The sequence below is a fragment of the Cherax quadricarinatus genome, chromosome 51, assembly GCF_038502225.1.
Source record: "Cherax quadricarinatus isolate ZL_2023a chromosome 51, ASM3850222v1, whole genome shotgun sequence".
NCBI classification, from domain to species: Eukaryota; Metazoa; Arthropoda; class Malacostraca; order Decapoda; family Parastacidae; genus Cherax; species Cherax quadricarinatus.
Window position 1 is genome coordinate 19796793 of NC_091342.1, and position 26927 is coordinate 19823719.

At 39.9% G+C, this 26927-nt stretch overlaps 1 protein-coding gene across 3 annotated transcripts in view; it reads left to right on the forward strand.

The window, feature by feature from the left end:
- Window positions 1–26927, forward strand: part of LOC128694629 (uncharacterized) — a 316265-nt gene that overhangs the window by 83760 nt on the left and 205578 nt on the right. For 2 of the 3 annotated variants that reach the window (XM_070095923.1, XM_070095926.1), the window contains exons 7-10: window positions 14698–14872; window positions 15094–15181; window positions 19526–19622; window positions 22273–22396. In XM_070095923.1, the coding sequence (XP_069952024.1) occupies window positions 14698–14872; window positions 15094–15181; window positions 19526–19622; window positions 22273–22396 (484 nt within the window). The remainder of the gene's footprint in view (window positions 1–14697; window positions 14873–15093; window positions 15182–19525; window positions 19623–22272; window positions 22397–26927) is intronic. The other variant, XM_070095924.1, reaches the window with a different exon arrangement.

The window sequence follows — 26927 nt, forward strand, 5'->3', positions numbered from 1 at the left end:
GGTATAAGAGTCAGAAGCATGTGTTAAATGCATCAGATTTAAGCTTAGGAAATGTACTGCCTGTGGCAGTACATTTCCTAAGCTTAAATAACTGGCAGTACTGCCTGTGGCAGTACTGTGAGTTATAAGGGTTCCTGATGTTAGCCTTCTACTGTTTTGCTTGATGATGTTTGTTAGTTTTATTGTACAGTAGATTTTTCCAGGCTTCTGTGTTTAACTTTATTGTTCTCCTGGAACAGCAGCTTGGTTTTGTCCCTTATTAAGTATAAGTGGGATTTAAGGTATCACATACACTTTATTGATGTTATCTGTTCTATAGGCATATTTGTGCCCCTGTAAACAAGTAGGTAAACTTCTTGCTATCTCCACAATGTAGACTCACATTCCTCACTTTGAATGTTTGAGTTCAGTGTCCTTGGGTCTACTGTATGGAATAGAAGCCCATATAAAGTCACATATGGTCATATTGGTAACTGCTACAACATTGATGTTGGATTATTGTAAAATGAGAAATAATGTTCGTTATTTGAGTAAAACCTCAATTTAATAGACCCCATTTAATGGATTTCATATTTAACAGACAAAATCTGCTGCTGGTCTGTTCTTGTTAAGATCACCTGAGTAAATTGATTGATTTCTGATTTAATGGACAAAGTTCATTAACCCTCTGAGTGTGGGTCCCGTTGTTCTACGGCCTTGAAGCCCAGGTTGGTCCTGTTGTTCTACATGATGAGCTCAGCTCTTTCAGATAAGCTGTGAGTAGTAATTGTGGGCCTAGATATGAGAGAATGGGTTTGCGCTGTAAGGGTGTACCATATAAAAAATCCTGCAGCATGCAAAGCATAATGAGAAAAAAACTTTGCAGTGTATATTCATTTGGTTTTTATGGTTGTATTCTTGGTCTCACTTGATAGAATGGAAGATATATTACAAAAATAGAGATGATTTTGATTGGTTTTAGGACTGAAAGTAGCTTGAAATTGAGCTCAAAGTAGTGGAAATATTTGATGGTTGCCAGTATTCCACAGTACATGCATTATGTCACTCATCCAGTACATGTCCAACTGTTGAGTCTTATACACATTCATAAATGCACTGACATTATTTATACAATTATTGCAATAATGCAGTAATCTGTGTAAGGGTAAATCTTCTGTTTTTGTGTGAATAAAAATAAAAAATGGAAAGCAAGCATAATATAGGAGAGGCCTGGGGATGTAACTAATGAACAGAGGAAATGTTTATTTATTGCCAGGAATGTCTACATTGTTTATTGTGGACCCTGTTTTTACATTGGCAATTTTTGAATTTTGTGTGAAATTGGCCAAATTACCAATTTCTTATCACTTTATTGGGTAGTTGTAATAGGTAAATGGCAGCTTCTTGTAATCACTTGTTAGAATAGAAGGAAAACTAGTGAAATAGCTTTGAGTTTGGTTGACCGGAACAATGGAATTGGCCGAAAATAGGGCTTGGAGTGGGCGAAATCGCCAATGTGTAAATATCTCCAATACTGCTAACTTTGTGAGAGCATAATTCCATAAGTTTTCCATCCAATTTCATTTTATAATTTTTTTTTTTTAAATTTTCTGACCTTGAGAGCAAGTTTTGGATTAGGGGTTCCGACCCTCAAAGGGTTAAATCGTACTTGTCTGTCATTGTTACAGATTGTTCTGAATTTAATAACTGAAGTTCAAAATTGTTTGTTATTATTGGGGACTGATGGGTGAATCAATTTCCTGATAATAAAAGTCTGTTACATTCAGAAATGCTCTTTATTGTTGATTATGGAAGAACAGTCTGACCATTTTGATCTAACAGACACCCTCCTCCCCATTGGTTTCTAAATTGAAGGTTCAATGTGTACTCTTCCTTATGGCATTGTCATGATTCCTGGTGTGTCAGTGTATCATGATACACTACAGTGCCAAGAACCTGGGCAACACAGTAAAGAGGTATAGAGTGTCTCCCATTTTTTAAAAGATCCAACAGTGATATCATGTTGGTTATCACTTAAACATTACATGACTTTACAAGGATTTTTATACCATGCACCAGGCCCCAAGGACATTTTCCATTGAAAAAGAGAAAGCCCCCCCCACCTCCCCCCCCCCCCCAAAAAAAAAAAAAAATCACTCATTCAGTAATTATCTTGCCAGAAATGTGAAGACATCAAAGATCAAATAACTCAGAACTGCAAAATCCCTGCTCTCCTTCAGAGTGCAGGCACTGTACTTCCCACCTCCAGGACTAAACTGCACATTAAGCCATGAAACACGGTTGTCTGTATTCACTCCAGCTTAACATGCTCACACAAGTCTGCTGGATATTCAAACCTCTAGCACTGAAAACCTAGTTTGTCCCCTTCCTTCAACCATTCTCCTTCATAAATTATTTTATTTTTTATTATTTTATTAACACATCAGCCGATTCCCACCAAGGTAGGGTGGCCCGAAAAAGAAAAATTTTCATCATCATCCACTCCATCACTGTCTTGCCAGAGGGATGCTTTACATTACAGTTATAAAACTGCAACAGTAACACCCCTCCTTCAGAGTGCAGGCACTGTACTTCCCATCTCCAGGACTCAAGTCTGGCCTGCCGGTTTCCCTGAATCCCTTCATAAATGTTACTTTGCTCACACTCCAACAGCACATCAAGTACTAAAAACCATTTGTCTCTCTTCACTCCTATCAAATACGCTCACGCATGCTTGCTGGAAGTCCAAGCCCCTTACACACAAAACCTCCTTTCCTCTTCCCTCCAACCTTTCCTAGGCCAACCCCTACCCTGCCTTCCCTCCACTACAGATTTATACACTCTTGAAGTCATTCTCATTTGTTCCATTCTCTCTGCATGTCCGAACCATCTTATCCCCTCCTCAGCCCTCTGGATAATAGTTTTGGTAATCCCGCACCTTCTCCTAATTTCCAAACTACGAATTCTCTGCATTATATTCACTCCACACATTGCCTTCAGACATGACATCTGCACTGCCGCCAACCTTCTCCTCGTTGCAACATTCATCACCCATGCTTCACACCGATATAAGAGCGTTGGTATAACTATACTCTCATACATTCCCCTCTTTGCTAAAGTTCTTTGTCTCCACAGACTCCTAAGTGCACCACTCACCCTTTTCCCTTCATCAATTCTGTGATTCACCTCATCCTTCGTAGATCCATCTGCTGACACGTCCACTCCCAAGTATCTGAATACATTCACTTCCTCCATACTCTCTCCCTCCAATCTAATATCCAATCTTTCATCACCTAATCTTTTTGTTATCCTGATCACCTTACTCTTTCCTATAATCACTTTTAACTTTCTTCTTTTACATACCCTACCAAATTCATCCACTAAGTAAAAAGAATAAACTTGTTTTTGTTTTAGGTCACCCAGCTTCGGTGAGAGACACCCCCCTTGCGCGCACACACACACACACACACGCACATGCACGTGTACTGTACTAGTAAGTTCTTAGGGTTCTGGTTAAACATACACTGCCATTATTCAGCCTACTATATAGTGTGTCATATACATTTTTTTTTTCAGCAAGTCAGCCATCTCCCACCTAGGCAGGGTGACCCAGAAAGAAAGAAAATCCCCAAAACGAAAATATTTTCATAATCATTCAACACTTTCACCTCACTCACATAATCACTGTTTTTGCAGAGATGCACAGATACAACAGTTTATAAGCATATACATATGTATAAAGATACAATGTAAAAAGTAACCTGAAATAATATAATAAACTCTCTATAGAATATAATATCAGAGCTCCAATTATATACATCTACAAACTTCCAATATCCCGAACCCCTCCTTTAAAGTGCAGGCTTTGTTCTTCCCATTTCCAGAACTCAAGTCCGGCTATATAAAAATAACCAGTTTCCCTGAATCTCTTCACTAAATATTACCCTGCTCATATACACATAGAGTGGACCCTCGACCAACGATATTAATCCGTTCCTGAGAGCTCATTGTTAGTCAAAATTATCGTCAGTCAAGTTAATTTTCCCCATAAGAAATAATGGAAATCAAATTAATCCGTTCCTGACGCCCCAAAGTATGAAAAAAATTTTTTTTACCTCATGAAATATTAATTTTAATACACACAAACTGAAGAAGACATGTACAATTGCATGACACTTACCTATATTGAAGATCTGGTGATAATTGATGGGATGGGAGGAGGAGAGAGTGTGGATGGTGTTAGTGTTTAGAAGGGGAATCCCCTTCCATTAGGACTTGAGGTAGCAAGTCCTTTTCCGGGGTTACTTCCCTTCTTCTTTTAATGCCACTAGGACCAGCTTGAGAGTCACTGGACCTCTGTCACACAACATATCTGTCCATAGAGGCCTGTACCTCCCGTTCCTTTAAGACATTCCTAAAGTGTTTCACAACATTGTCAGTGTAATAGTCACCAGCACGGCTTGCAATAGCTGTGTGAGGGGTGATTTTCATCAAAAAAGGTTTGCACTTTAAGCCACATTGCACACATTTCCTTAATCTTTGAAGTAGGCAACTTCCTCAATTACTGTCTCCCCTCCTCCGGAGCAGTTTCCTCAGGTGTGGCCTCTTGCTGTTGAAGATGATCTAGCAGCTCATCAGTGGTTAGTTCTTCATTGTCCTCCTCCACCAACTCTTCCACATCCTCCCCACTAACCTCCAACCCCAAGGACTTTCCCAATGCCACAATGGATTCCTCAACTGGCATACGCTTCTCAGGGTTAGCCTCAAATCCTTCAAAATCTCTATTGTCTACACATTCTGGCCACAGCTTCTTCCAAGCAGAGTTCAAGGTCCTCTTAGTCACTTCCTCCCAAGCCTTACCTATAATGTTTACACAACTGAGGATGCTGAAGTGATCTCTCCAAAACTCTCTTAGAGTCAATTGAGTTTCTGAGGTCACTACAAAGCACCTTTCAAACATAGCTTTTGTGTAGAGCTTTTTGAAGTTTGCAATGACCTACTGGTCTATGGGCTGCAGGAGAGGAGTGGTATTAGGAGGCAAAAACTTGACCTTAATGAAACTCATGTCTGCAGAAATTCGCTCTGCCACGTCTGAAGGATGACCAGGAGCATTGTCTAATACCAGGAGGCACTTAAGGTCCAATTTCTTTTCAGTAAGGTAAATTTTCACAGTGGGGGCAAATGCATGGTGTAACCAGTCATAGAAAAAGTCCCTAGTGACCCATGCCTTATTGTTTGCCTTCCACAGCACACACAAATTAGCCTTGAGGACATTGTTTTTCCTGAACACTCTGGGAGTTTCAGAGTGATACACCAATAAAGGCTTCACTTTGCAATCACCACTAGCATTGGCACACATCAACAGAGTAAGCCTGTCTTTCATAGGCTTATGTCCTTGGAGTGCCTTTTCCTCCTGAGTAATGTATGTCCTGCTTGGCATTTTCTTCCAAAACAGGCTTGTTTCATCACAATTAAACACTTGTTCAGGTTTAAATTCTTCACTGTCTATGTAATCCTTGAATTCCTTCACATATTTTTCAGCTGCTTTTTGGTCCGAACTGGCAGCCTCACCATGCCTAATCACACTATGTATGCCACTACGATTCTTAAATCTTTCAAACCAACCTTTGCTGGCCTTAAATTCACTCACATCACCACTAGTTGCAGGCAATTTCTTTACCAAATCGTCATGCAACTGCCAAGCCTTTTCACAAATGATCGTTTGAGAGATGCTATCTCCTGCTATCTGTTTTTCATTTATCCACACCAGTAACAGTCTCTCAACATCTTCTAACACTTGCAATCTCAGTTTCGAAAACATAGTTGCACCTTTGGCAAGAACAGCTTCCTTGATTGCTGTTTTCTTGGCCACACTAGTAGCGATGGTTGATTGGGGTTTACTATACAACCTGGCGATGTCGGAGACACGCACTCCACTTTAATACTTAGCAATGATCTCTTTCTTCATTTTTTTTTTTTTAACAAGTCGGCCGTCTCCCACCGAGGCAGGGTGACCCAAAAAAGAAAGAAAATCCCAAAAAAGAAAATGCTTTCACCATCATTCAACACTTTCACCACACTCACACATAATCACTGTTTTTGCAGAGGTGCTCAGAAGGCAACAGTTTAGAAGCATATACGTATAAAGATACACAACATATCCCTCCAAACTGCCAATATCCCAAACTCCTCCTTTAAAGTGCAGGCATTGTACTTCCCATTTCCAGGACTCAAGTCCGACTATATGAAAATAACCGGTTTCCCTGAATCCCTTCACTAAATATTACCCTGCTCACACTCCAACAGATCGTCAGGTCCCAAGTACCATTCGTCTCCATTCACTCCTATCTAACATGCTCATGCACGCTTGCTGGAAGTCCAAGCCCCTTGCCCACAAAACCTCCTTTACCCCCTCTCTCTAACCCTTTCGAGGACGACCCCTACCTCGCCTTCCTTCCCCTATAGATTTATATGCTTTCCATGTCATTCTACTTTGATCCAATCTCTCTAAATGACCAAACCACCTCAACAACCCCACTTCTGCCCTCTGACTAATACTTTTATTAACTCCACACCTTTTCCTAATTTCCACACTCCGAATTTTCTGCATAATATTTACACCACACATTGCCCTTAGACAGGACATCTCCACTGCCTCCAACTGTCTCCTCGCTGCTGCACTTACCACCCAAGCTTCACACCCATATAAGAGTGTTGGTACTACTATACTTTCATACATTCCCTTCTTTGCCTCCATAGATAACATTTTTTGACTCCACATATGTATATGTAATACATATTTTAAGAAAAAGAGGATAAATAAGTATACACGATATGATGTAGGGCGAAATGACAGTAGTTTGTTGGATTATGTATTGGTAGATAAAAGACTGTTGAGTAGACTTCAGGATGTACATGTTTATAGAGGGGCCACAGATATATCAGATCACTTTCTAGTTGTAGCTACACTGAGAGTAAAAGGTAGATGGGATACAAGGAGAATAGAAGCATCAGGGAAGAGAGAGGTGAAGGTTTATAAACTAAAAGAGGAGGCAGTTAGGGTAAGATATAAACAGCTATTGGAGGATAGATGGGCTAATGAGAGCATAGGCAATGGGGTCGAAGAGGTATGGGGTAGGTTTAAAAATGTAGTGTTAGAGTGTTCAGCAGAAGTTTGTGGTTACAGGAAAGTGGGTGCAGGAGGGAAGAGGAGCGATTGGTGGAATGATGATGTAAAGAGAGTAGTAAGGGAGAAAAAGTTAGCATATGAGAAGTTTTTACAAAGTAGAAGTGATGCAAGGAGGGAAGAGTATATGGAGAAAAAGAGAGAAGTTAAGAGAGTGGTGAAGCAATGTAAAAAGAGAGCAAATGAGAGAGTGGGTGAGATGTTATCAACAAATTTTGTTGAAAATAAGAAAAAGTTTTGGAGTGAGATTAACAAGTTAAGAAAGCCTAGAGAACAAATGGATTTGTCAGTTAAAAATAGGAGAGGAGAGTTATTAAATGGAGAGTTAGAGGTATTGGGAAGATGGAGGGAATATTTTGAGGAATTGTTAAATGTTGATGAAGATAGGGAAGCTGTGATTTCGTGTATAGGGCAAGGAGGAATAACATCTTGTAGGAGTGAGGAAGAGCCAGTTGTGAGTGTGGGGGAAGTTCGTGAGGCAGTAGGTAAAATGAAAGGGGGTAAGGCAGCCGGGATTGATGGGATAAAGATAGAAATGTTAAAAGCAGGTGGGGATATAGTTTTGGAGTGGTTGGTGCAATTATTTAATAAATGTATGGAAGAGGGTAAGGTACCTAGGGATTGGCAGAGAGCATGCATAGTTCCTTTGTATAAAGGCAAAGGGGATAAAAGAGAGTGCAAAAATTATAGGGGGATAAGTCTGTTGAGTGTACCTGGTAAAGTGTATGGTAGAGTTATAATTGAAAGAATTAAGAGTAAGACGGAGAATAGGATAGCAGATGAACAAGGAGGCTTTAGGAAAGGTAGGGGGTGTGTGGACCAGGTGTTTACAGTGAAACATATAAGTGAACAGTATTTGGATAAGGCTAAAGAGGTCTTTGTGGCATTTATGGATTTGGAAAAGGCGTATGACAGGGTGGATAGGGGGGCAATGTGGCAGATGTTGCAAGTGTATGGTGTAGGAGGTAGGTTACTGAAAGCAGTGAAGAGTTTTTACGAGGATAGTGAGGCTCAAGTTAGAGTATGTAGGAAAGAGGGAAATTTTTTCCCAGTAAAAGTAGGCCTTAGACAAGGATGTGTGATGTCACCGTGGTTGTTTAATATATTTATAGATGGGGTTGTAAGAGAAGTAAATGCGAGGGTCTTGGCAAGAGGCGTGGAGTTAAAAGATAAAGAATCACACACAAAGTGGGAGTTGTCACAGCTGCTCTTTGCTGATGACACTGTGCTCTTGGGAGATTCTGAAGAGAAGTTGCAGAGATTGGTGGATGAATTTGGTAGGGTGTGCAAAAGAAGAAAATTAAAGGTGAATACAGGAAAGAGTAAGGTTATGAGGATAACAAAGGGATTGGGTGATGAAAGATTGAATATCAGATTGGAGGGAGAGAGTATGGAGGAGGTGAATGTATTCAGATATTTGGGAGTGGACGTGTCAGCGGATGGGTCTATGAGAGATGAGGTGAATCATAGAATTGATGAGGGAAAAAGAGTGAGTGGTGCACTTAGGAGTCTGTGGAGACAAAGAACTTTGTCCTTGGAGGCAAAGAGGGGAATGTATGAGAGTATAGTTTTACCAACGCTCTTATATGGGTGTGAAGCGTGGGTGATGAATGTTGCAGCGAGGAGAAGGCTGGAGGCAGTGGAGATGTCGTGTCTGAGGGCAATGTGTGGTGTGAATATAATGCAGAGAATTCGTAGTTTGGAAGTTAGGAGGAGGTGCGGGATTACCAAAACTGTTGTCCAGAGGGCTGAGGAAGGGTTGTTGAGGTGGTTCGGACATGTAGAGAGAATGGAGCAAAACAGAATGACTTCAAGAGTGTATCAGTCTGTAGTGGAAGGAAGGCGGGGTAGGGGTCGGCCTAGGAAGGGTTGGAGGGAGGGGGTAAAGGAGGTTTTGTGTGCGAGGGGCTTGGACTTCCAGCAGGCATGCGTGAGCGTGTTTGATAGGAGTGAATGGAGACAAATGGTTTTTAATACTTGACGTGCTGTTGGAGTGTGAGCAAAGTAACATTTATGAAGGGATTCAGGGAAACCGGCAGGCCGGACTTGAGTCCTGGAGATGGGAAGTACAGTGCCTGCACTCTGAAGGAGGGGTGTTAATGCTGCAGTTTAAAAACTGTAGTGTAAGGCACCCTTCTGGCAAGACAGTGATGGAGTGAATGATGGTGAAAGTTTTTCTTTTTCGGGCCACCCTGCCTTGGTGGGAATCGGCCGGTGTGATAATAAAAAAAAAAAAAAAAAAAATATACCTCAATACACCACTCACCTTTTTTCCCTCATCAATTCTACGATTAACCTCATCCTTCATAAATCCATCTGCCGACACGTCAACTCCCAAGTATCTGAAAACATTTACTTCTTCCATACTCCTCCTCCCCAATTTGATATCCAATTTTTCTTTATCTAAATCATTTGATACCTTCATCACCTTAACTCTTTTCTATGTTCACTTTCAACTTTCTGTAATGGCTTGATAAAGCTCCTGGAGAGCGAAACGTTGCCACAATAAATGTCACATTAGTTGCACTTGTGTCCTTTTACTTTACAAAGGGGATATTAATAAGGTCTTGAGGATGTCTCTCCAAGAGAGAATCCACAGTAATGGATTTAAATTAGATAAGTTTAGATTTAGAAAGGACATAGGAAAGTATTTGTTTGGAAATAGGGTAGTTGATGAGTGGAACAGTCTACCTAGTTGGGTCATTGAGGCTGGGACTTTGGGTAGTTTCAAATTTAGGTTGGATAAGTACATGAGTGGGAGGGGTTGGATTTGAGTGGGACTTTCACATCAGAGCTTATTTCTTGGGTGGCATTGAAAATTGGGTTGGGCAAATGTTTTGTTAGTGGGATGAATTGTAAAGGACCTGCCTAGTATGGGCCAACAGGCCTCCTGCAGTGTTCCTCCTTTCTTATGTTCTTATGTTCCTCTGCACTTCTTTCTTCTCCAGGTGCATACACACTTACTATAACCCACTTTTCACATCCAATCTTTATTTTACTCCACATAATCCTTGAATTAATACATTTATAGTCCCTCTTTTCCTGCCATAGCTTATCCTTCAACATTATTGCTACTCCTTCTTTAGCTCTAACTCTGTTTGAAACCCCTGACCTAATCCCATTTATTCCTCTCCATTGAAACTCTCCCACCCCCTTCAGCTTTGTTTCACTTAAAGCCAGGACATCCAGCTTCTTCTCATTCATAACATCCACAATCATCTCTTTCTTATCATTTGCACAACATCCACGCACATTCAGACTTCCCACTTTGACAATTTTCTTCTTATTCTTTTTAGTAATCTTTACAGGAAAAGGGGTTACTAGGCCATTGTTCCCGGCATTTTAGTTGACTTTTACAACACGCATGGCTTACGGAGGAAAGATTCTTATTCCACTTCCCCATGGATATAAAAGGAAAAGTAATAAGACCAAGAACTATTAAGATAAAATCAAAGAAAACTCAGATGAGTGTGTATAAATAAACGTGTCCATGTATGTGTAGTGTGACCTAAGTGTAAGTAGAAGTAGCAAGACATACCTGTAATCTTGCATATTTATGAGACAGACAAAAGACACCAGCAATCCTACCATCATGTAAAACAATTACAGGCTTTTGTTTTACATTCACTTGGCAGGACGGTAGTACCTCCCTGGGTGGTTGCTGTCTACCAACCTACTACCTATATCCATAGTAATTCTCACCCTTTTTGCTGTAGGGTTGGCACTAGAAGCTTTCTTGGGGCCCATGGTGACTTATTTTGCAGATGAAATCACTAAAAACGCTGTGATAATATGAAATGTTTTGATTGTATGTTTGGATGGGACCGCGGTGGCTGGCACCCACGGGACAAGTGAGGCGTGCTCAGGCCACAAGTGGATGCGTCTCAAACGGAACAAAACGCATTAGTCAAGTTTTTTAGCGCTAGTTGAGGCAAAATTTTTGCGTTAAAATGTATCGCTAGTCGGATTTAACGTTATACGATGCCATCGTTGGTCGAGGGTCCACTGTATATACATTCTAATATTCACTCCAGTTGATGAATCCAAACTGCATTGCACACCAAGACCTAAAGGACTTTCTTGAGAGCTTAAACAGTTTCTACAGGCATCATACCAGAAACAAATAACTAATATGCTTCATTTTTAAGTAGTTATTTGCTTTTAATTTTTTTTTTCAACACTTTGGCTGCTTCCCACAAAGGCAGGGTAACCCCCAAAAAAGAAAGAAAAACTCAAAAAGAAAGAATAAATTTTCATTGTCATTCAACCCTTCACCATCACTCTTACATAATCACTGTCTTTGTAGAGGTGCTCAGATACGACAGTTTAGACATCCCTCCAAACTGCCAGTATCCTAAACCTCTCCTTTAAAGTGCGGGCATTGTACTTTCCATTTCCAGGACTCAAGTCCGGCTAACCAGTTTCCCTGAATTCCTTCACAAATATTACCCTGCTCACACTCCAACAGCTCGTCAGGTTCCAATTACCATTCGTCTCCATTCACTCCTATCTAACGCGCTCACACACGCTTGCTGGAAGTCCAAGCCCCTCGCCCACAAAACATCCTTTACCCCCTCCCTCCAACCTTTTCGAGGACAACCCCTACCCCGCCTTCCTTTCCCTACAGATTTATACGCTCTCCATGTCATTCTACTTTGATCCATTCTCTCGAAATGACCAAACCACCTCAACAACCCCTCTTCTGCCCTCTGACTAATACTTTTATTAACTCCACACCTTCTCCTAATTTCCACACTCCAAATTTTCTGCATAATATTTACACCACACATTGCTTTTAGACAGGACATCTCCACTGCCCCCAACCACCTCTTCGCTGCCACATTTACAACCCAAGCTTCACACCCATATAAGAGTGTTGGTACTACTATACTTTCATACATTCCCTTCTTTGCCTCCATAGATAAAAATTTTTGTCTCCACATATACCTCAATCCACCACTCGCCTTTTTTCCTTCATTCATTCTGTGATTAACCTCATCATTCATAAATCTATCTGCTGACACGTCAGCTCCCAAACATCTGAAAACATTCACTTCTTCCATACTCCTCCTCCCCAATTTGATATCCAATTTTTCTTTATCTAAATCATTTGATACCCTCATCACCTTACTCTTTTTTATGTTCACTTTCAACTTTCTACCTTTACACACACTCTCAAACTCATCCACTAACCTTTGCAATTTTACTTTAGAATCTCCCATAAGCACAGAATCATCAGCAAAAAGCATCTGTGTCACTTCCCATTTTGTATTTGATTCCCCATAATTTAATCCCACCTCTCTCCCAAACACCCTAGCATTTACTTCTTTAACAACCCCATCTATAAATATATTAAACAACCATGGTGACATTACACATCCCTGTCTAAGACCTACTTTTACTGGGAAGTAGTCTCCCTCTCTTGTACACACCCTAACCTGAACCTCACTATCCTCACAAAAATTCTTTACAGCATTTAGTAACTTACCACCTATTCCATATACAGTGGTCCCCCGATCTACAATATTAATCCATTCCTGAGAGCCCATCATAAGGCGAAATGATCGTAGGTTGAATTAATTTTCCCCATAAGAAATAATGGAAATCAAATTAATCCGTGTAAGACACCCAAAAGTATGAAAAAAAAAAAAAATTTACCTCATGAAATATGCATTTTCTGCTCTACTTAATGAAGAATAAATGACATTTACCTTTATTGAAGATGCAGCAATGACTGATGAGACACTGTGTCCTGGGAGTGCCTTTTCCTCATGAGTAATGTAGGTCCTGTTTGGCATTTTCTTCCAAAACAGGCCTTATCACACTGTGTATGCCACAACGATTCTTAAATCTTTCAAACCAACCTTTGCTGGCCTTAAATTCACTAATGTGAGCACTAGTTCCAGGCATTTTTTCCTGTTCACCTGGGTGTTAGTTGCCTGGTGTGGGTTGCATCCTGGGAGATGAGATTAAGGACCCCATTGGAAATAAGTTAGACAGTCCTCGATGACACACTGACTTTTTTGGGTTATCCTGGGTGGCTAACCCTCTGGGGTTAATTGTTTTTCGGTATTCTCAATAAGCCACACCAACAACGGTGCTACAGCAGCAGCAGAAGCTGACGGTGCTACAGCAGCAGAGGCAGCTGACGGTGCTGCAGCAGCAGCTGACCGTGGTACGATAGTATTTCGATAATATTTCTCACCCTTTTTACCACAGGGTTGGCACTAGAAGATTTCTTTGGGCTCATGGTGGCTTATTTAGCAGTTAGAAGCACTAATAACACTGGAATAATAAAAAATATTCTGAATGTATGCTTGGGAGTGACAGCTCTGGCTTGTAAACATTGGCACACTAACTGAAGGCAGGCCAGCTGAGGTGCGCTCAGGCAGACAGACATGTGGATGCGTACTAGACGAATGCTGTAGACTGAGTTTTTCAATGTACTTCGGGGTCATATTTTCATGCTGAAAAGCATCATAGGTCAGTTTTAACGTAGTTTGGGGACATCGTACATCGTGGGTCAACTGTACTGCAACATCTGCCACATTGCTCCCCTATCCACTCTGTCATATACCTTTTTTAAATCCATAAATGCAATAAAAACTTCCCTACCTTTATCTAAATACTTATTCCTCTATAATTTTTACAATCTCTTTTGTCCCCCTTCCCTTTATATAAAGGGGCTATACATACATGCTCTCTGCCAATCCCTAGGTACCTTTCCCTCTTTCATACATTTATTAAAAAAAAATACCAACCACTCCAACACTATATCCCCCATCCCCTGCTTTTAACATTTCTATCATGGTCCCGTCAGTTCCAGGTGCTTTACCCCCTTTCATTCTATGTAATGCCTCATGCACCTCCCCCACACTCACATCCTGCTCTTCTTCACTGTTAAAAGATGGTATACCTCCCTGGCCAGTGCATGAAATTAGCACCTCCATTTCTTCGTTGACATTTAAAAGTTTCTCAAAATATTCTCGCCATCTACCCAATACCTCCAGCTCCCCATCTACTAACTCCCCTACTCTGTTTTTAACTGAAAAATCGTTCCCTAGGCTTTCTTAACTTGTTTAACTCACACCAAAATTTTTTCTTATTTTCATTAAAATTTCTTGACAATGCCTCTCCCACTCTATCATCTGCTCTTCTTTTGCACTCTCTCACAACTCTCTTCACCTTTCTTTTACTCTCCATATACTCTACTCTTCTTATAACACTTCTGCTTTGTAAAAACTTCTCATAAGCTACCTTTTTCTCTTTTATCACACCCTTTACTTCATCATTCTACCAATCACTCCTCTTTCCTTCTGCACCCACCCTCCTATAACCACAAACTTCTGCCCCACATTCTAATACTGCATTTTTTAAAAATATTCCAAACCTTTTCAACCCCCCCACTACTCATACTTGCACCAGCCCACCTTTCTGCCAATAGTTGCTTATATCTCACCCAAACTTCCTCCTCCCTTAGTTTATACACTTTCACCTCCCTCTTACTTGTTTTTGCCATTTTCCTCTTCCAGGGCCCTGATGCTGAGGATCATAAACCTGCATATGGAAGCACTGAAACTCTTATAAGTAATGATGTAATAGAAGCAGGATGGTTGTTTTTTGGCCCTATGCACTCTGTAATGGAGTCTATCAAAGCCACATCCCCAGATGGAGGTGCTAAGTCCCGCAGGTCTCCAGAGTACACTTGTGAGTTCATTGTTGTTTTTCCTGATAATTGTGGAGATGGAGAATGCAAATGTTAAAATAATGCATTCAGGTCAGTGAAACTAAGTTACTTTAGAAGAGTTTGAAGAATTGTCTTAATTTTCTCAAAGACAAATGTTATTTTCTTATTTAGAGGAATCTTATAAGCATTAATAAAGAACAGAATAAGTTTCAAATATTAAATCTGAAAATTTTTCATACAGGGTCTGTTGAGGTGACAAGAAAATTTATAAAGATTCGTGGAGAGAAACATACGGAAATATCACAGAAAGGCCACAATGCAGTTTATCAGTAAGTTCTCTAAATTCATTGTGTATTTGATAATTCAATGTATAATGGTATCTAATTTTATATTTTTTTACTTAAGTGTTAAGTTAAATGTGAGTTTGTAGTGACAATTAAGGTCTGCCATAATTAAGTTAGTAAGATGAACTACCAATTTTAACACTTTTGAATATGTTAGTTACTTAATGAGTAGCATGTGAGACCAGTATATACATAGTCTCGAGTTTTTAAATACAGTGGAACCTCTACTTACGAGTGCATCCACATGCAAGTTTTTCCAGATACGAGCATCTGCTTGGCCAATTTTTTGCTTCCAGACGCAAGCAAAATTTCCAGATGCGAGCGGGCCTCAAGGGAGGTTAATTGACACTGGTGAGGGGGCTCTTGCTCTTTATCTAGGGAATTGGATCTCATTTGTTTGTTGGACTATCTTACTGAAACTTGGGCAATGTATGATGAAAAGATGCTTCTTAACGTATACCAAAAATGAAAGAAATTGGACCATAAATAACGGAGTTCACTTCTCAGCCATTAGCCTCCCCTTAGCGGTATATTTTTGTATGGTTTTTATGGTTGTATTCTCGTTTTATTTGGTCTCATGTGATAGAATGGAAGATATACTACAAAAATAAATATGATTTTAATTGGTATCACGATGAAAAGTACCTTGAAATTGAGCAGAAAATAGCAGAAATGTTCGATTCTTTGGCGACATCAGTGGTAGACATCATGAGGTAGCAGTGGCAGACAACATGAAGCAGCAGTGGCAGACATCATGAGGTAGCAGTGGCAGACAACATGAAGCAGCAGTGGTAGACAACGTGAAGCAGCAGTGGCAGGCAACATGAGGTAGCAGTAGCAGACAACATGAAGCAGCACTGACAGACAACATGAAGCAGCAGTGACAGACAACATGAGGTAGCAGTGGCAGACAACATGAAGCAGAAGTGGCAGACAACATGAAGCAGAAGTGGCAGACAACATGAGGTAGCAGTGGCAGACATGAAGCAGAAGTGGCAGACAACATGAAGCAGCAGTGGCAGACAACATGAGGTAGCAGTGGCAGACAACATGAAGCAGCAGTGGCAGACAACATGAAGCAGAAGTGGCAGACAACATGAAGCAGAAGTGGCAGACAACATGAGGTAGCAGTGGTAGACAACATGAGGTAGCAGTGGCAGACAACATGAAGCAGAAGTTGCAGACAACATGAAGCAGCATTGGAAATAAATAGTATAAAATACCGACACAATGGAAATATAAACACATATGCAGTATATTGTGATCCTTTATTGACTACGTTTTGCCCACACAGTGGGCTTTTTCAAGTCACAAACAGATCTGTTTGTGACTTGAAAAAGCCCACTGTGTGGGCGAAACATAGTCAATAAAGGATCACATTATACTGCATATGTGTTTATATTTCCATGAAGCAGCAGTGGCAGGCATCATGAGGTAGCAGTGGCAGACAACATGAAGCAGCAGTGGCAAGGTGTAGCATTAAGAGTGTAGCAATTAAATGTAGCATTAAAAGTGTAGCAATTAAGTGTAGCATTAAGAGTGTAGCAATAAAGTGAAGCATTAAGAGTGTAGCACTTATAAGTTACTGTCTGACTTTTTTGGGTTATCCTAGGTTCTCTACACATGTAGCCAGGAGCAGGAATGGCCACTGTGGTGGCCCTATAAACCCCAACAGCAACAATGGCCGCTGTTACCACCACTAGCCACATACTTAATGATATGTATTTCATTCATTCTAGTGTATATATCATGTTTCTATGTTATTAGTATTATTTATTATGTCATATCACATGAATTGTGATAGATAAATAAGCTGTAGAGATGATATTAGGGAAATTATTAAAGTATTTTCTCGTGCCTGGAATTCCACTGGAACGAATTAATTCCATTTCAGTTAATTTAAATGAGGAAAATTGACTGCAAACGAGCAAATCCAGTTGCGAGCAAGGTCATGGAATGGATTAAACTCGTAAGTAGAGGTTCCACTGTACAGTATTCCAATATAGTGCATCATTATATGCAAAGAATTTATTCTGGGAGAAGCTTCTGATTAGAGGGGAGGCTGAGGCAGAAAAACGTAGTATCAGTGCAACTTTTCCACAATTATTTGATACAGATGTTGTGTTGAATGTTTGACTGAAGCTAGTTTTACTATTTTTTTTACTCTTAGTGGAGACTAATTGACTTCTTAATCCCATACAGACACTGAAAAGTGGACACACTTACTGGTCTTAAATCTGCTTGAGAATCTGCTTCATTTGAAGATTAAGCATTTTTTTTTTAATTTTTTTCTTTTGGGGGGAGGGGGGTTGAAAAACACTATGATAATTTGGCATAGTTATCTTCAGTACGGTAGTACAGAAAATGAAAATGTTGTCAAGTTTGTACAGTAGTTCCCAACAAAATGCTGGTGAAACAAGTGGTACAGTTTTTATTGTTGTATTCGAAGGTACTGTAGCATGTGCTGTATTGAGCAGGGCCTTGCTCCACACACACTCTCACACTGTATTTTCCACTGTTTACCCACACTATTTTTTCTTGCCCCCTCCTCTCTCTCTACCTTTCTCCATTTTCCCTATGCCATCCTTACTTCACTTCCCTTTTTTTACCTTTCCCCACCCCCCACTAGGGATGTGCATTCAGATGGTTGTTAATACATCCCTTTTCAGTAAATTTAATGCTCTCTTGAGGTTCAGTTTTAATACTGTACAGTATGCCTTTGCTGAATGATCCACTGCTTTGCTGCTGAGAAGGACCTCAAAACAAGCCGGTTTGGTTGAAGTCTAATAGCTGTCTCGGTGCAAGTACATCTCACAGGCACTTCAGCAACAAGGCAGTGGAGAGTGCTACCTATGGCAGGGATAAACACAGGAACACCACAGGTGTTCAGTGCACGTGCCTAAATCAGTGCATTCTACAATAAATTGGCTTGCTACAGCAAAATATGTTAACACAAGTGGCAAGACACCACAGATTAGCTAAATGTTCTGTAGAGAAGGAGGAATCCCAAGTTGTTGACACAAACAGCAGGGGAACTTGGTGATCAATTCATCAGCAACTTGGGTTTGTTATAGTAAATAAACTGGCAGGTGGGCAGCCATCTTGGATGGCTACATGGGAGCAGAATCTGTGTAGCACCACTAGGAAACAGGCCTTAAATAATGGATACATATGAATTACTTCACAAACTTTACTTGTTCATAGGGCTCCATTGAATATGCAGGCCATTGTGAGAATGGAGGTGGTTTGAGACAGTGACCCTGCCTCTGCTTATATTACCCACTGCATTGGGTTACATAGGTGGAATACTTCAACTCAGCAGTAGAGGGAGGTGGGGAGGAGTGGCCTGGCTGACTGGCAGTAGTGAGTGACATGAATGTATTGAGTCAAGCCCAGCTGAATCCAACTCCAGTCTTGCTTTATTTGAGCTACACCCACTTGGGTTTCACAGAGCTATGTTGAATAAAGAGTACAGGGACACCCATTGGCTTGCAAGAGAAAAATCAGTGGCTTAAACCTGGATATATAAAGCTGGCTTAAATGGGAATACTGCAGAACAGCAGAAGAGCACTCTGATTATCTGGGGCATGGGCATATTCAGAAGATGTAGCTGAGGGGTAGTAAGCCCATTTAGAGAGAGAGCTTGATACTGGTGACTTAGAAATCATAGGTAGCTTGGCTGGCTTCCTATCTGTTCCACCCTCCATCTCATTGGCTCGAAAAAATGTGAGGAAATATACATAAAACTACAGAAACCAAGGCTGGACACCTGGTGCACAGCAATGACAGGATGGCTTAACTGGGTTAATGGCAAATAGCAGTCTGGCACAGAGAAAATGGTCACAGTATTCCAATTTTGTTTTGTAACACCTGTTCCTCAGGCCTCTCTGTTCAAAATTGGTTTGCCTACACCCCATGCTGGATGTCTCCTGGACATACGAGTAATGGTAAAGTGCCACCATCTGACTTACTGCTCTACTCAACAGTTGCTGCATTCCTATTTCTCAGACACAAAGTACTGACATTTCACACCCAGGATGGTTGTGCCATTACTCCCTCCACATTGAGAGAAGACCCTCTGATGCAGATCCTCCATCTACTCTCACCTGACAACTCTCTTCTCACTTTCCAACACTTGGACTTAGTGCAAGACTCTTAAATTGAAACCCAGCCATAAGATTTTATTCAAAATATGCTCAATGGACTCCCCACTCCCCACTCTATTATTTATTTCTTATAATATTATAAACAAGTTTAGAGTGGTATTTAAGGAGATATGGTTAAAACATTTCAATCTGCATTACTTGATACATAAATTTATTTTTCCAGGGATATTCTTGAGAAGCTTGGAATAGCAGACAGGGTCAGTGTGATGATGGCTCGGAAAAAATGGAACTACTTGGTCAAGAGATATCAGGTTGGAATTGTGAGAGCTTAATTTTGTAATTGTTTAAGACTTTCTAATAAAATCACATGTAGATTATGAAATTTAAACAGTAATTGATGAGAAAGAGCTAGTGTGTTCAATCTTTAAACTGTATTCAGCATACTAGTACACAACTGACGACTGTGTCCATCATATCTTCAAATCTACCGCCTGCCAATATTTTTGACCTTGTCACAGCTCTTTGAGTCTTCTACTATTTATTCATACATTTGAAAAAAAAATTAAGGCCAGGAGGGTCCACACATTGCATCATGGTTAACTATACAGGTGATAACTTTGTTTGACATATTGGTACCCCTCACTAGCATAAATAAACAATGAAATCAGCTGTTGTTCCACCACCAATTTCCCTACTAGCAAACAGGGTGTGGAAGTGGCATGAAGATGATTTATTCATTCTAAATTTATTACAATTTCATGATACTAACAGTGGAATTCAGCCACAAAGCACACTAAGTATATTTAACACAGGATATGCTGGTAAAGTCAAACACTATGACTTGTTTCCATTTTTGAGAAGTATTACACTCTGAAACAATTGTAATATTATAAGTATTCCTTGTACACAGTGTTAGAAGACCAAAACAAGTGATCATTTTTTTTTGCCAACTTCAATACACCATGAAATTGTAATTTTTTATAAGATTCCACTTATTTTAGTCTTATCCGATTCAGGAAAATACTCTTTCATTCTATATATTTTTTTTTTAATCTTTCCACACTCAACAGTTTTTATTTGTGAGTCTCCTACAGTTGAGGGGTCAAGATTGACCTCTTATCATTTATACTTAATAAATTAATTCCTAACCCTGTATCTTAGTTCTTATGTTTAGGTTCTGATAAACATTTAGTACTATCTCACATTGTGACAATATTGGACCTCCATATCAATTTTAGCTTGATATGCCTCTTTCACCCTCTGTAATGTTAGGATGGGGTGAGCCACTTTTTCTCCTCATCTGTGTTTTGAATACCCGTTCAAGAGACCCCCAGTCAACAACAACCATTGTCAAGGCAATTAACATCTCTCCTTTTTACACAACATGAAAAACTCCTAGGCTGCTGATAGTAGAAAACTTTGCTTTAGAGTAAGAAAAATTACTTATTTTTTCTGATAGGGAACATAGAGGTCTTTGGTTTCCACCTTCTGCTAAAACTGTTGGCAGAACACAAACCTCACACACTGAGTGACCGTGGTTCAATCCCCAGCAAGGGTGGAAATGGTGGGCATGTTTCTTTACACCTGCTGTCCCTGTTCACCTAGCAGTAAGTAGGTACCTGGGTGTTAGTCAACTGGTGTGGGTCATATCCTGGAACACAAGATTGAAGGACCCCCAATAGAAATAAGAGAGACAGTCCTCAATGATGCACTGACTTTCTTGGGTTATCCTGGGTGGCTAACTTTCTGGGTTAAAAATCCAAACAAATATTATTTTATCTTATATTGTTTCTGGATTAGGGAGTTAGTTAGATCTCAGTTGTTGCCTGTTCACTACATTTAAGTAACATCTACTGTACAGGATAGTACAGATTTGTTGCATTTTTATTACTACAACAGTTATTTCCCACCAGTGTAGGGCAACCCAAGGAAAGAAATGCATTTAGTTGCACTCAGTAACTTTTAAGTATAATTACAGTGGACCCTCGACCAACGATATTAATCGGTTCCAGAGAGCTCATCGTTAGACGAAATTATCGTTAGTTGAATTAATTTTTCCCATAACAAATAATGGAAATCAAATTAATCCATTCAATACACCCAGAAGTATGAAAAGAAATATTTTTACCACATGAAGTATACATTTTCCTACACACAAACAGAAGGATAGATGCACAATACATGTATACATATGTATATTGTGTGATGAAGAATAAATGACACTTACCTGGCCTTAAATTCACTCACATCACCACCAGTTGCAAGCATTTTTTTAATTAAATAATGATGCAACTGCCTTGCATTTTCACATATGATCTCTTGAGAGATGCTATCCTGATATCTGTTTTTCATTTATCCACATCAATAACAGTCTCTCCAACATCTTTGAGTACTTGCAATCTGTGTTTCGAAAAGATACTTGCACCTTTTGCAACAACAGCTTCCTTGATTGCCTTTCTGTTGGCCAAGATAGTAGCGATGGTTGATTGGGGTTTGTTATACAACCTGGCCAGCTCGGAGACACGCACTCCAGTTTCATACTTTGTGATGATCTTCTTCATTTCAGTTGTAATTCTCACCCTTTTTACCACAGGGTTGGCACTAGAAGCTTTCTTGGGGCCCATGGTGGCTTATTGCAGTTACAACCACTAAACACACTGGAATAATACAAAATGTACCGAATGTATGCGTGGATGCGACCGGACTGGCTTGTAAACACTGGCACACTAATGGAAGGCAGGGCAGCTAAGGCGCACTCAGGCCAGGTGGGACACGTGGACGCGTTTGGGACGAATCATGTTGGTCGAGTTTTTCATCGTTGGTTGGGCCAAAATTTTTACGCTCAGACGCTTCATTAGTTGAATTTATTGTTAGACGATGCCTTCATTGGTCGAGGGTCCGCTGTACACTATAAAATTTTTGTAATTAATTTATGGCAGGCCTTTCTTCGTGATCAATATATATTTCTAGGATGAAGAGATGGCTGGAGGAGAGAGGACCTGGGCTTTCATGAAGGAAATGGGACAAGTTATGAAGCATTTCCGAGGTGCTAATGTGAACAAGTTGAAATCTCGTGCATCACCAGAATTTTTATGTTAGTAAGGATAACTGTAGTAAATTTATCGCTTGACTTTTATTGCATTTTCATTCTGATCAATTTTAATGTTAACAATTTCCTACATAAAATTTAGTAAAATGTAAAAGAGAAGTAGAATGCCCATGATTTGTTTCATTAAATTTATTTTCATTTGTTAAAACTTTCATTGCCCATCACGTAGAACTACTTCACTGAGGCCAGGGTCCCTTACGTAGTTCTACATCATGAGCTCGCCTCACTCAGATCAGCTGAGTGGTATATTTTGACTTAGATATGAATGAATGGGTTTGCACAGTGGGTGTGCAGTATAAAAAAAAAAGTCCTACCCTATGCAGGGCATAATGGGAAAAGCGGAACTTCAACCATATGTTTAGTTTGAAATAGCGACTTTGAGGTATTTTCTAGATTGGTTTTCATGGTTTTAGTGGTTGTTTTTTGGTATCATTTGAGAGAGTGGAAGACATACTACTGCAATAGAGATGATTTTAGTTGGTTTGAAGATTGGAAGTGGCTTGAAATTGGGCTCAATGTAGCAGAGCTATTTATTTTTTTGCTGATTTTTCCAAGAACAGATAAGGCCCACTACACCCCCCAGTCTGTTTTATGGGTTTTTAATAGATCTGATTCAATTATCAAGACACCATAAACCATGACAGATCATCCCTGTTATATGTTATTATCCAGTAATAGAGTAAATCTTGTATTTTTGCATGATTATGAATTCAAAATGGAAGGCAAATGTAATATAGGAGAGCCCTGGAACATGATTAATGAACAAAAGAAATGTTTTAGTGCCAGGAATATCTACATTGTTTATTTTACACTATTTTCAAATTAGTATTTCTTTTTAATTTTGTGTAAAATTGGCCAAATTACTAACTTTTGTGTGCTTTATAGGGCAAGTATATTAGATGAATGATTGGTTTCCAATTGATAGAACAAAAGGCACACTAGTGGAATAGATAAGAATTTGGTCAAATGGAGCAATGGAATTGACTTAAAATAAGATTCAAAGTGCGCAAAATAGGCATTTCATTAATTGTGCTTTGACCACTAAATTTGCACCTGTATAATTCTATAAGTTATCCATCAAATTTCATAATTTTTGCATCATTACCTTCAGAAAAAGATTTTCTGCAATTTCTGAACACTGGGAGCATTATTAATTTCAGGGGTCTGGACAGTAAAAGGGTTAACCCTTTCATTGTCTGTGCCATAGTACTATGGGTTTGAGGTCATTGTTGGTGCCGTAGTACTATACCATGAGCTCAGCTCACTCATATAAGCTGTGAGTGGTAAATTTGGGCCTAGATGTGAGAGAATAGGTCTATGCAGTATGTGTGCATCATATAAAAAAATCCTGCAGCACACGGTGCATAATGAGAAAAAATTGTGAATGTTTTGGTTTAAAATGGCAACTTTGCTGTGTATTTTCGTATAGTTTTTAAGGTTGTATTCTTGGTTTCTTGGTGTCATTTTATAGAATGGAAGATATATTAGAGAAATAGAGATGATTTTGATTGGTTTCAGGACTGAAAATAGCTTGAAATTGAACTCAAATTAGCAGAAATGTTCCTTTCTTGCCAATATACAAGAGTGAAGAAATCACATCACTTGTCCAATACATGTTTAACTGGTTGCTCTTATATGTGTTCACAAATGCACTGATATTGTTTATATAATTATTACAATATTGCTTAACCCTTAAACTGTCCAAGCAGATTTACGTTCACACGCGTAGTGCTCCAAAAGTAGATCTATGTTTTTTTACATATTTTCAAATATAACAAAAAAAAAAAAAGGTAGATCAAAGTTTTTTTACATGTTTTTAAATGTAAAAAAAAAGAAAATCTACTTTTTTTACATACTTTCAAATGTTGAAAAAACGTAGATCTACGTTTGGACAGTTTAAGGGTTAATAGTAAATCTTCATTTCTTTGTGTCCGTAAAAATTCTTTGTGTGAATAAAAAATAAAAATTAAATTCATGTGTAAAGCCTGGGAACATAACTAATGAACAAAGGAAATTTTATTTTAGTACCAGGAATGCCTGCATTGTTTATTCTGGACCCTGTTTTGAAACTGGAATATTTTGAAATTTGTATGAAATTGGCTAAATTACCTATTTCTGATTACTTTGCTGAGTAGTTAAAATAGTTGATTGGGCAGTTTCTAGTGCTCATTTGATAAAATGGAAGATGTTCTAGGGAAATAGCTAAGAATTTGGTCTACTGGAACAATGTAATTGGCCTAAAATAGGACTCAAAGTGGACAAAATAGTCGATGCATAAATATCACCGACACAACAAAATTTGCAAAAGCGTAATCTATCTAACTCCCTCCCTCCCCTCCCTCCCTCCCCTCTTTCCTCTCCCACCCCTCCCTCCCCTCCCACCCCTCCCTCCCTCTCCTCCCCTCTCCTCCCCTCTCCTCCCCTCTCCTCACCTCTCCTCTCCACACCTCTCCTCTCCTCTCCTCTCCTCCCTCCCCTCTCCTCCCTCCCCTCTCCTCCCTCCCCTCTCCTCTCCTCCCTCCCCTCTCCTCCCTCCCCTCTCCTCCCTCCCCTCTCCTCCCTCACCTCTCCTCCCTCCCCTCTCCTCCCTCCCCTCTCATCCCTCCCCTCTCATCCCTCCCCTCTCATCCCTCCCCTCTCCTCCCCTCTCCTCCCCTCTCCTCTCCTCCCCTCCTCTCTCCTCCCCCCTCTCCTCTCCTCCCCTCTCCTCCCCTCCCCTCTCCTCCCTCCCTCCCCCCTCCCTTCCCTCTCCTCCCTCTCCTCTCCTTCCTCCCTCCCTCCCTCTGTCCCTCCCTCCCCTACCCCCCTCCCCTACCCCTCTCCCCTCCCCCCCTCCCCTACCCCCTTCCCCTACCCCCCCCCCCTCCTCTCTCTCTCTCTCTCTCTCTCTCTCTCTCTCTCTACACAGGGTTTGACAAGGTTAAGTTAACCCTTTGACTGTCGCGGCCGTATATATACGTCTTACGGGGTACCGTGTTTGACGTATATATACTCATAAATTCTAGCGGCTTCAAATCAAGGAGGAGAAAGCTGGTAGGCCCACATGTGAGAGAATGGGTCTGTGTGGTCAGTGTACACCATATAAAAAAAATCCTGGAGCATCCAGTGCATAATGGCAAAAAAAAACTCGGACCGTTTTTTTAATTAAAATGCCGACTTTGTGATCTATTTTCGTATAGTATTTATGGTTGTATTCTCGTTTTCTTGGTCTCATTTGATAGAATGGAAAACATATTATAGAAATTGAGGTGATTTTGACTGATTTTCCTATAAAAAGAACCTGGAAATGGAGCTCAAAGTAGGGGAAATGTTCGATTTTTGCCGATGTTCAAAAGTGAACAAATGATGTCATTGTCCAATAAATGTCCAACTAGCCATTCTAATATGCAGTCATGAATGGGTTGATGTTATTCACACAATTATTACAGTATTGCAGTAGTCTGCATAATAGTAAATCTTCTATTTTTTGTTTGAATAAAAATTCAAAATAGAAAGCAAGAGTAATATGAGAGGGGCCTGGAGACATGACTAATGAACAAAGAAAATGTTATTTTAGAGCCAGGAATGTCTGCATTGTTCATTCTAGACCTTATTTTGAAATTGTCATATTTTTTAGTTTTCGTGAAATCGGCCAAATAGCAAATTTCTGACCACGTTATTGGGTAGTTGAAATTGGTAAATGGGCAGTTTCTTGTACTCAATCGATAGAAAAAGTGGAGTTCTAAAGAAATAGCTATGAGTTTCGTCGACTGGAACAAGGAATTGGCCGAAAATAGGGCTCAAAGTGGGCGAAATCGCCGATTTGTAAATATTGCCGAGGTCGCTAACTTCGTGAGAGCGTAATTCCGTCAGTTTTCCATCAAATTTCGTTTTTTTGGTGTCATTACAATCGTGAAAAGATTCTCTATCATTTCATAAGAAAAAATAATTTTTTTTTTTGAATTTTGCAACACCAGGAGACACCTCAGGATTGGGGGTTGCGACAGTCAAGGGGTTAATGGTCCCTTGTTTTATTGACAAGCTATTTACAATTTAAGGATTCCTAACTTTATTGATAAGCTAAGAGCTGTTACCTGCATCAGCTCATTTGAAAGCATTTTTATTGTTATGAGACATACAAGTAGGGAACAGGATGAAGTTGGAACCATCTGTGGGCCAACATTTTCATTTGATAACTGACTTTATCTCATTGACATTATAATGGTGTACGAATGTGTTACATACTCGAGTCATCCTGGGGATAAATGATCTCAGATGAAGTGATGTTCTAGAGAAGGCTACAGCCAGAGTGAAGTTGCTGCTTTCTGCCTATTTTGTGGTACAGAAGCTTGCTTCACGCTGTCCTCGAAGTGGATCCAAGTGTGGTACTTTGACAATATTGGCCTTGTACATAACAGTAAGACCACCCACATCCCTCCTGTGTTGAAGGCTCTGCTGAAATGACAGATCTATCCAGAGTTGTTAGGAAGTGGAATAGTCTGGCAAGCGATGTAGTAGAGGCAGGAATCATACATAG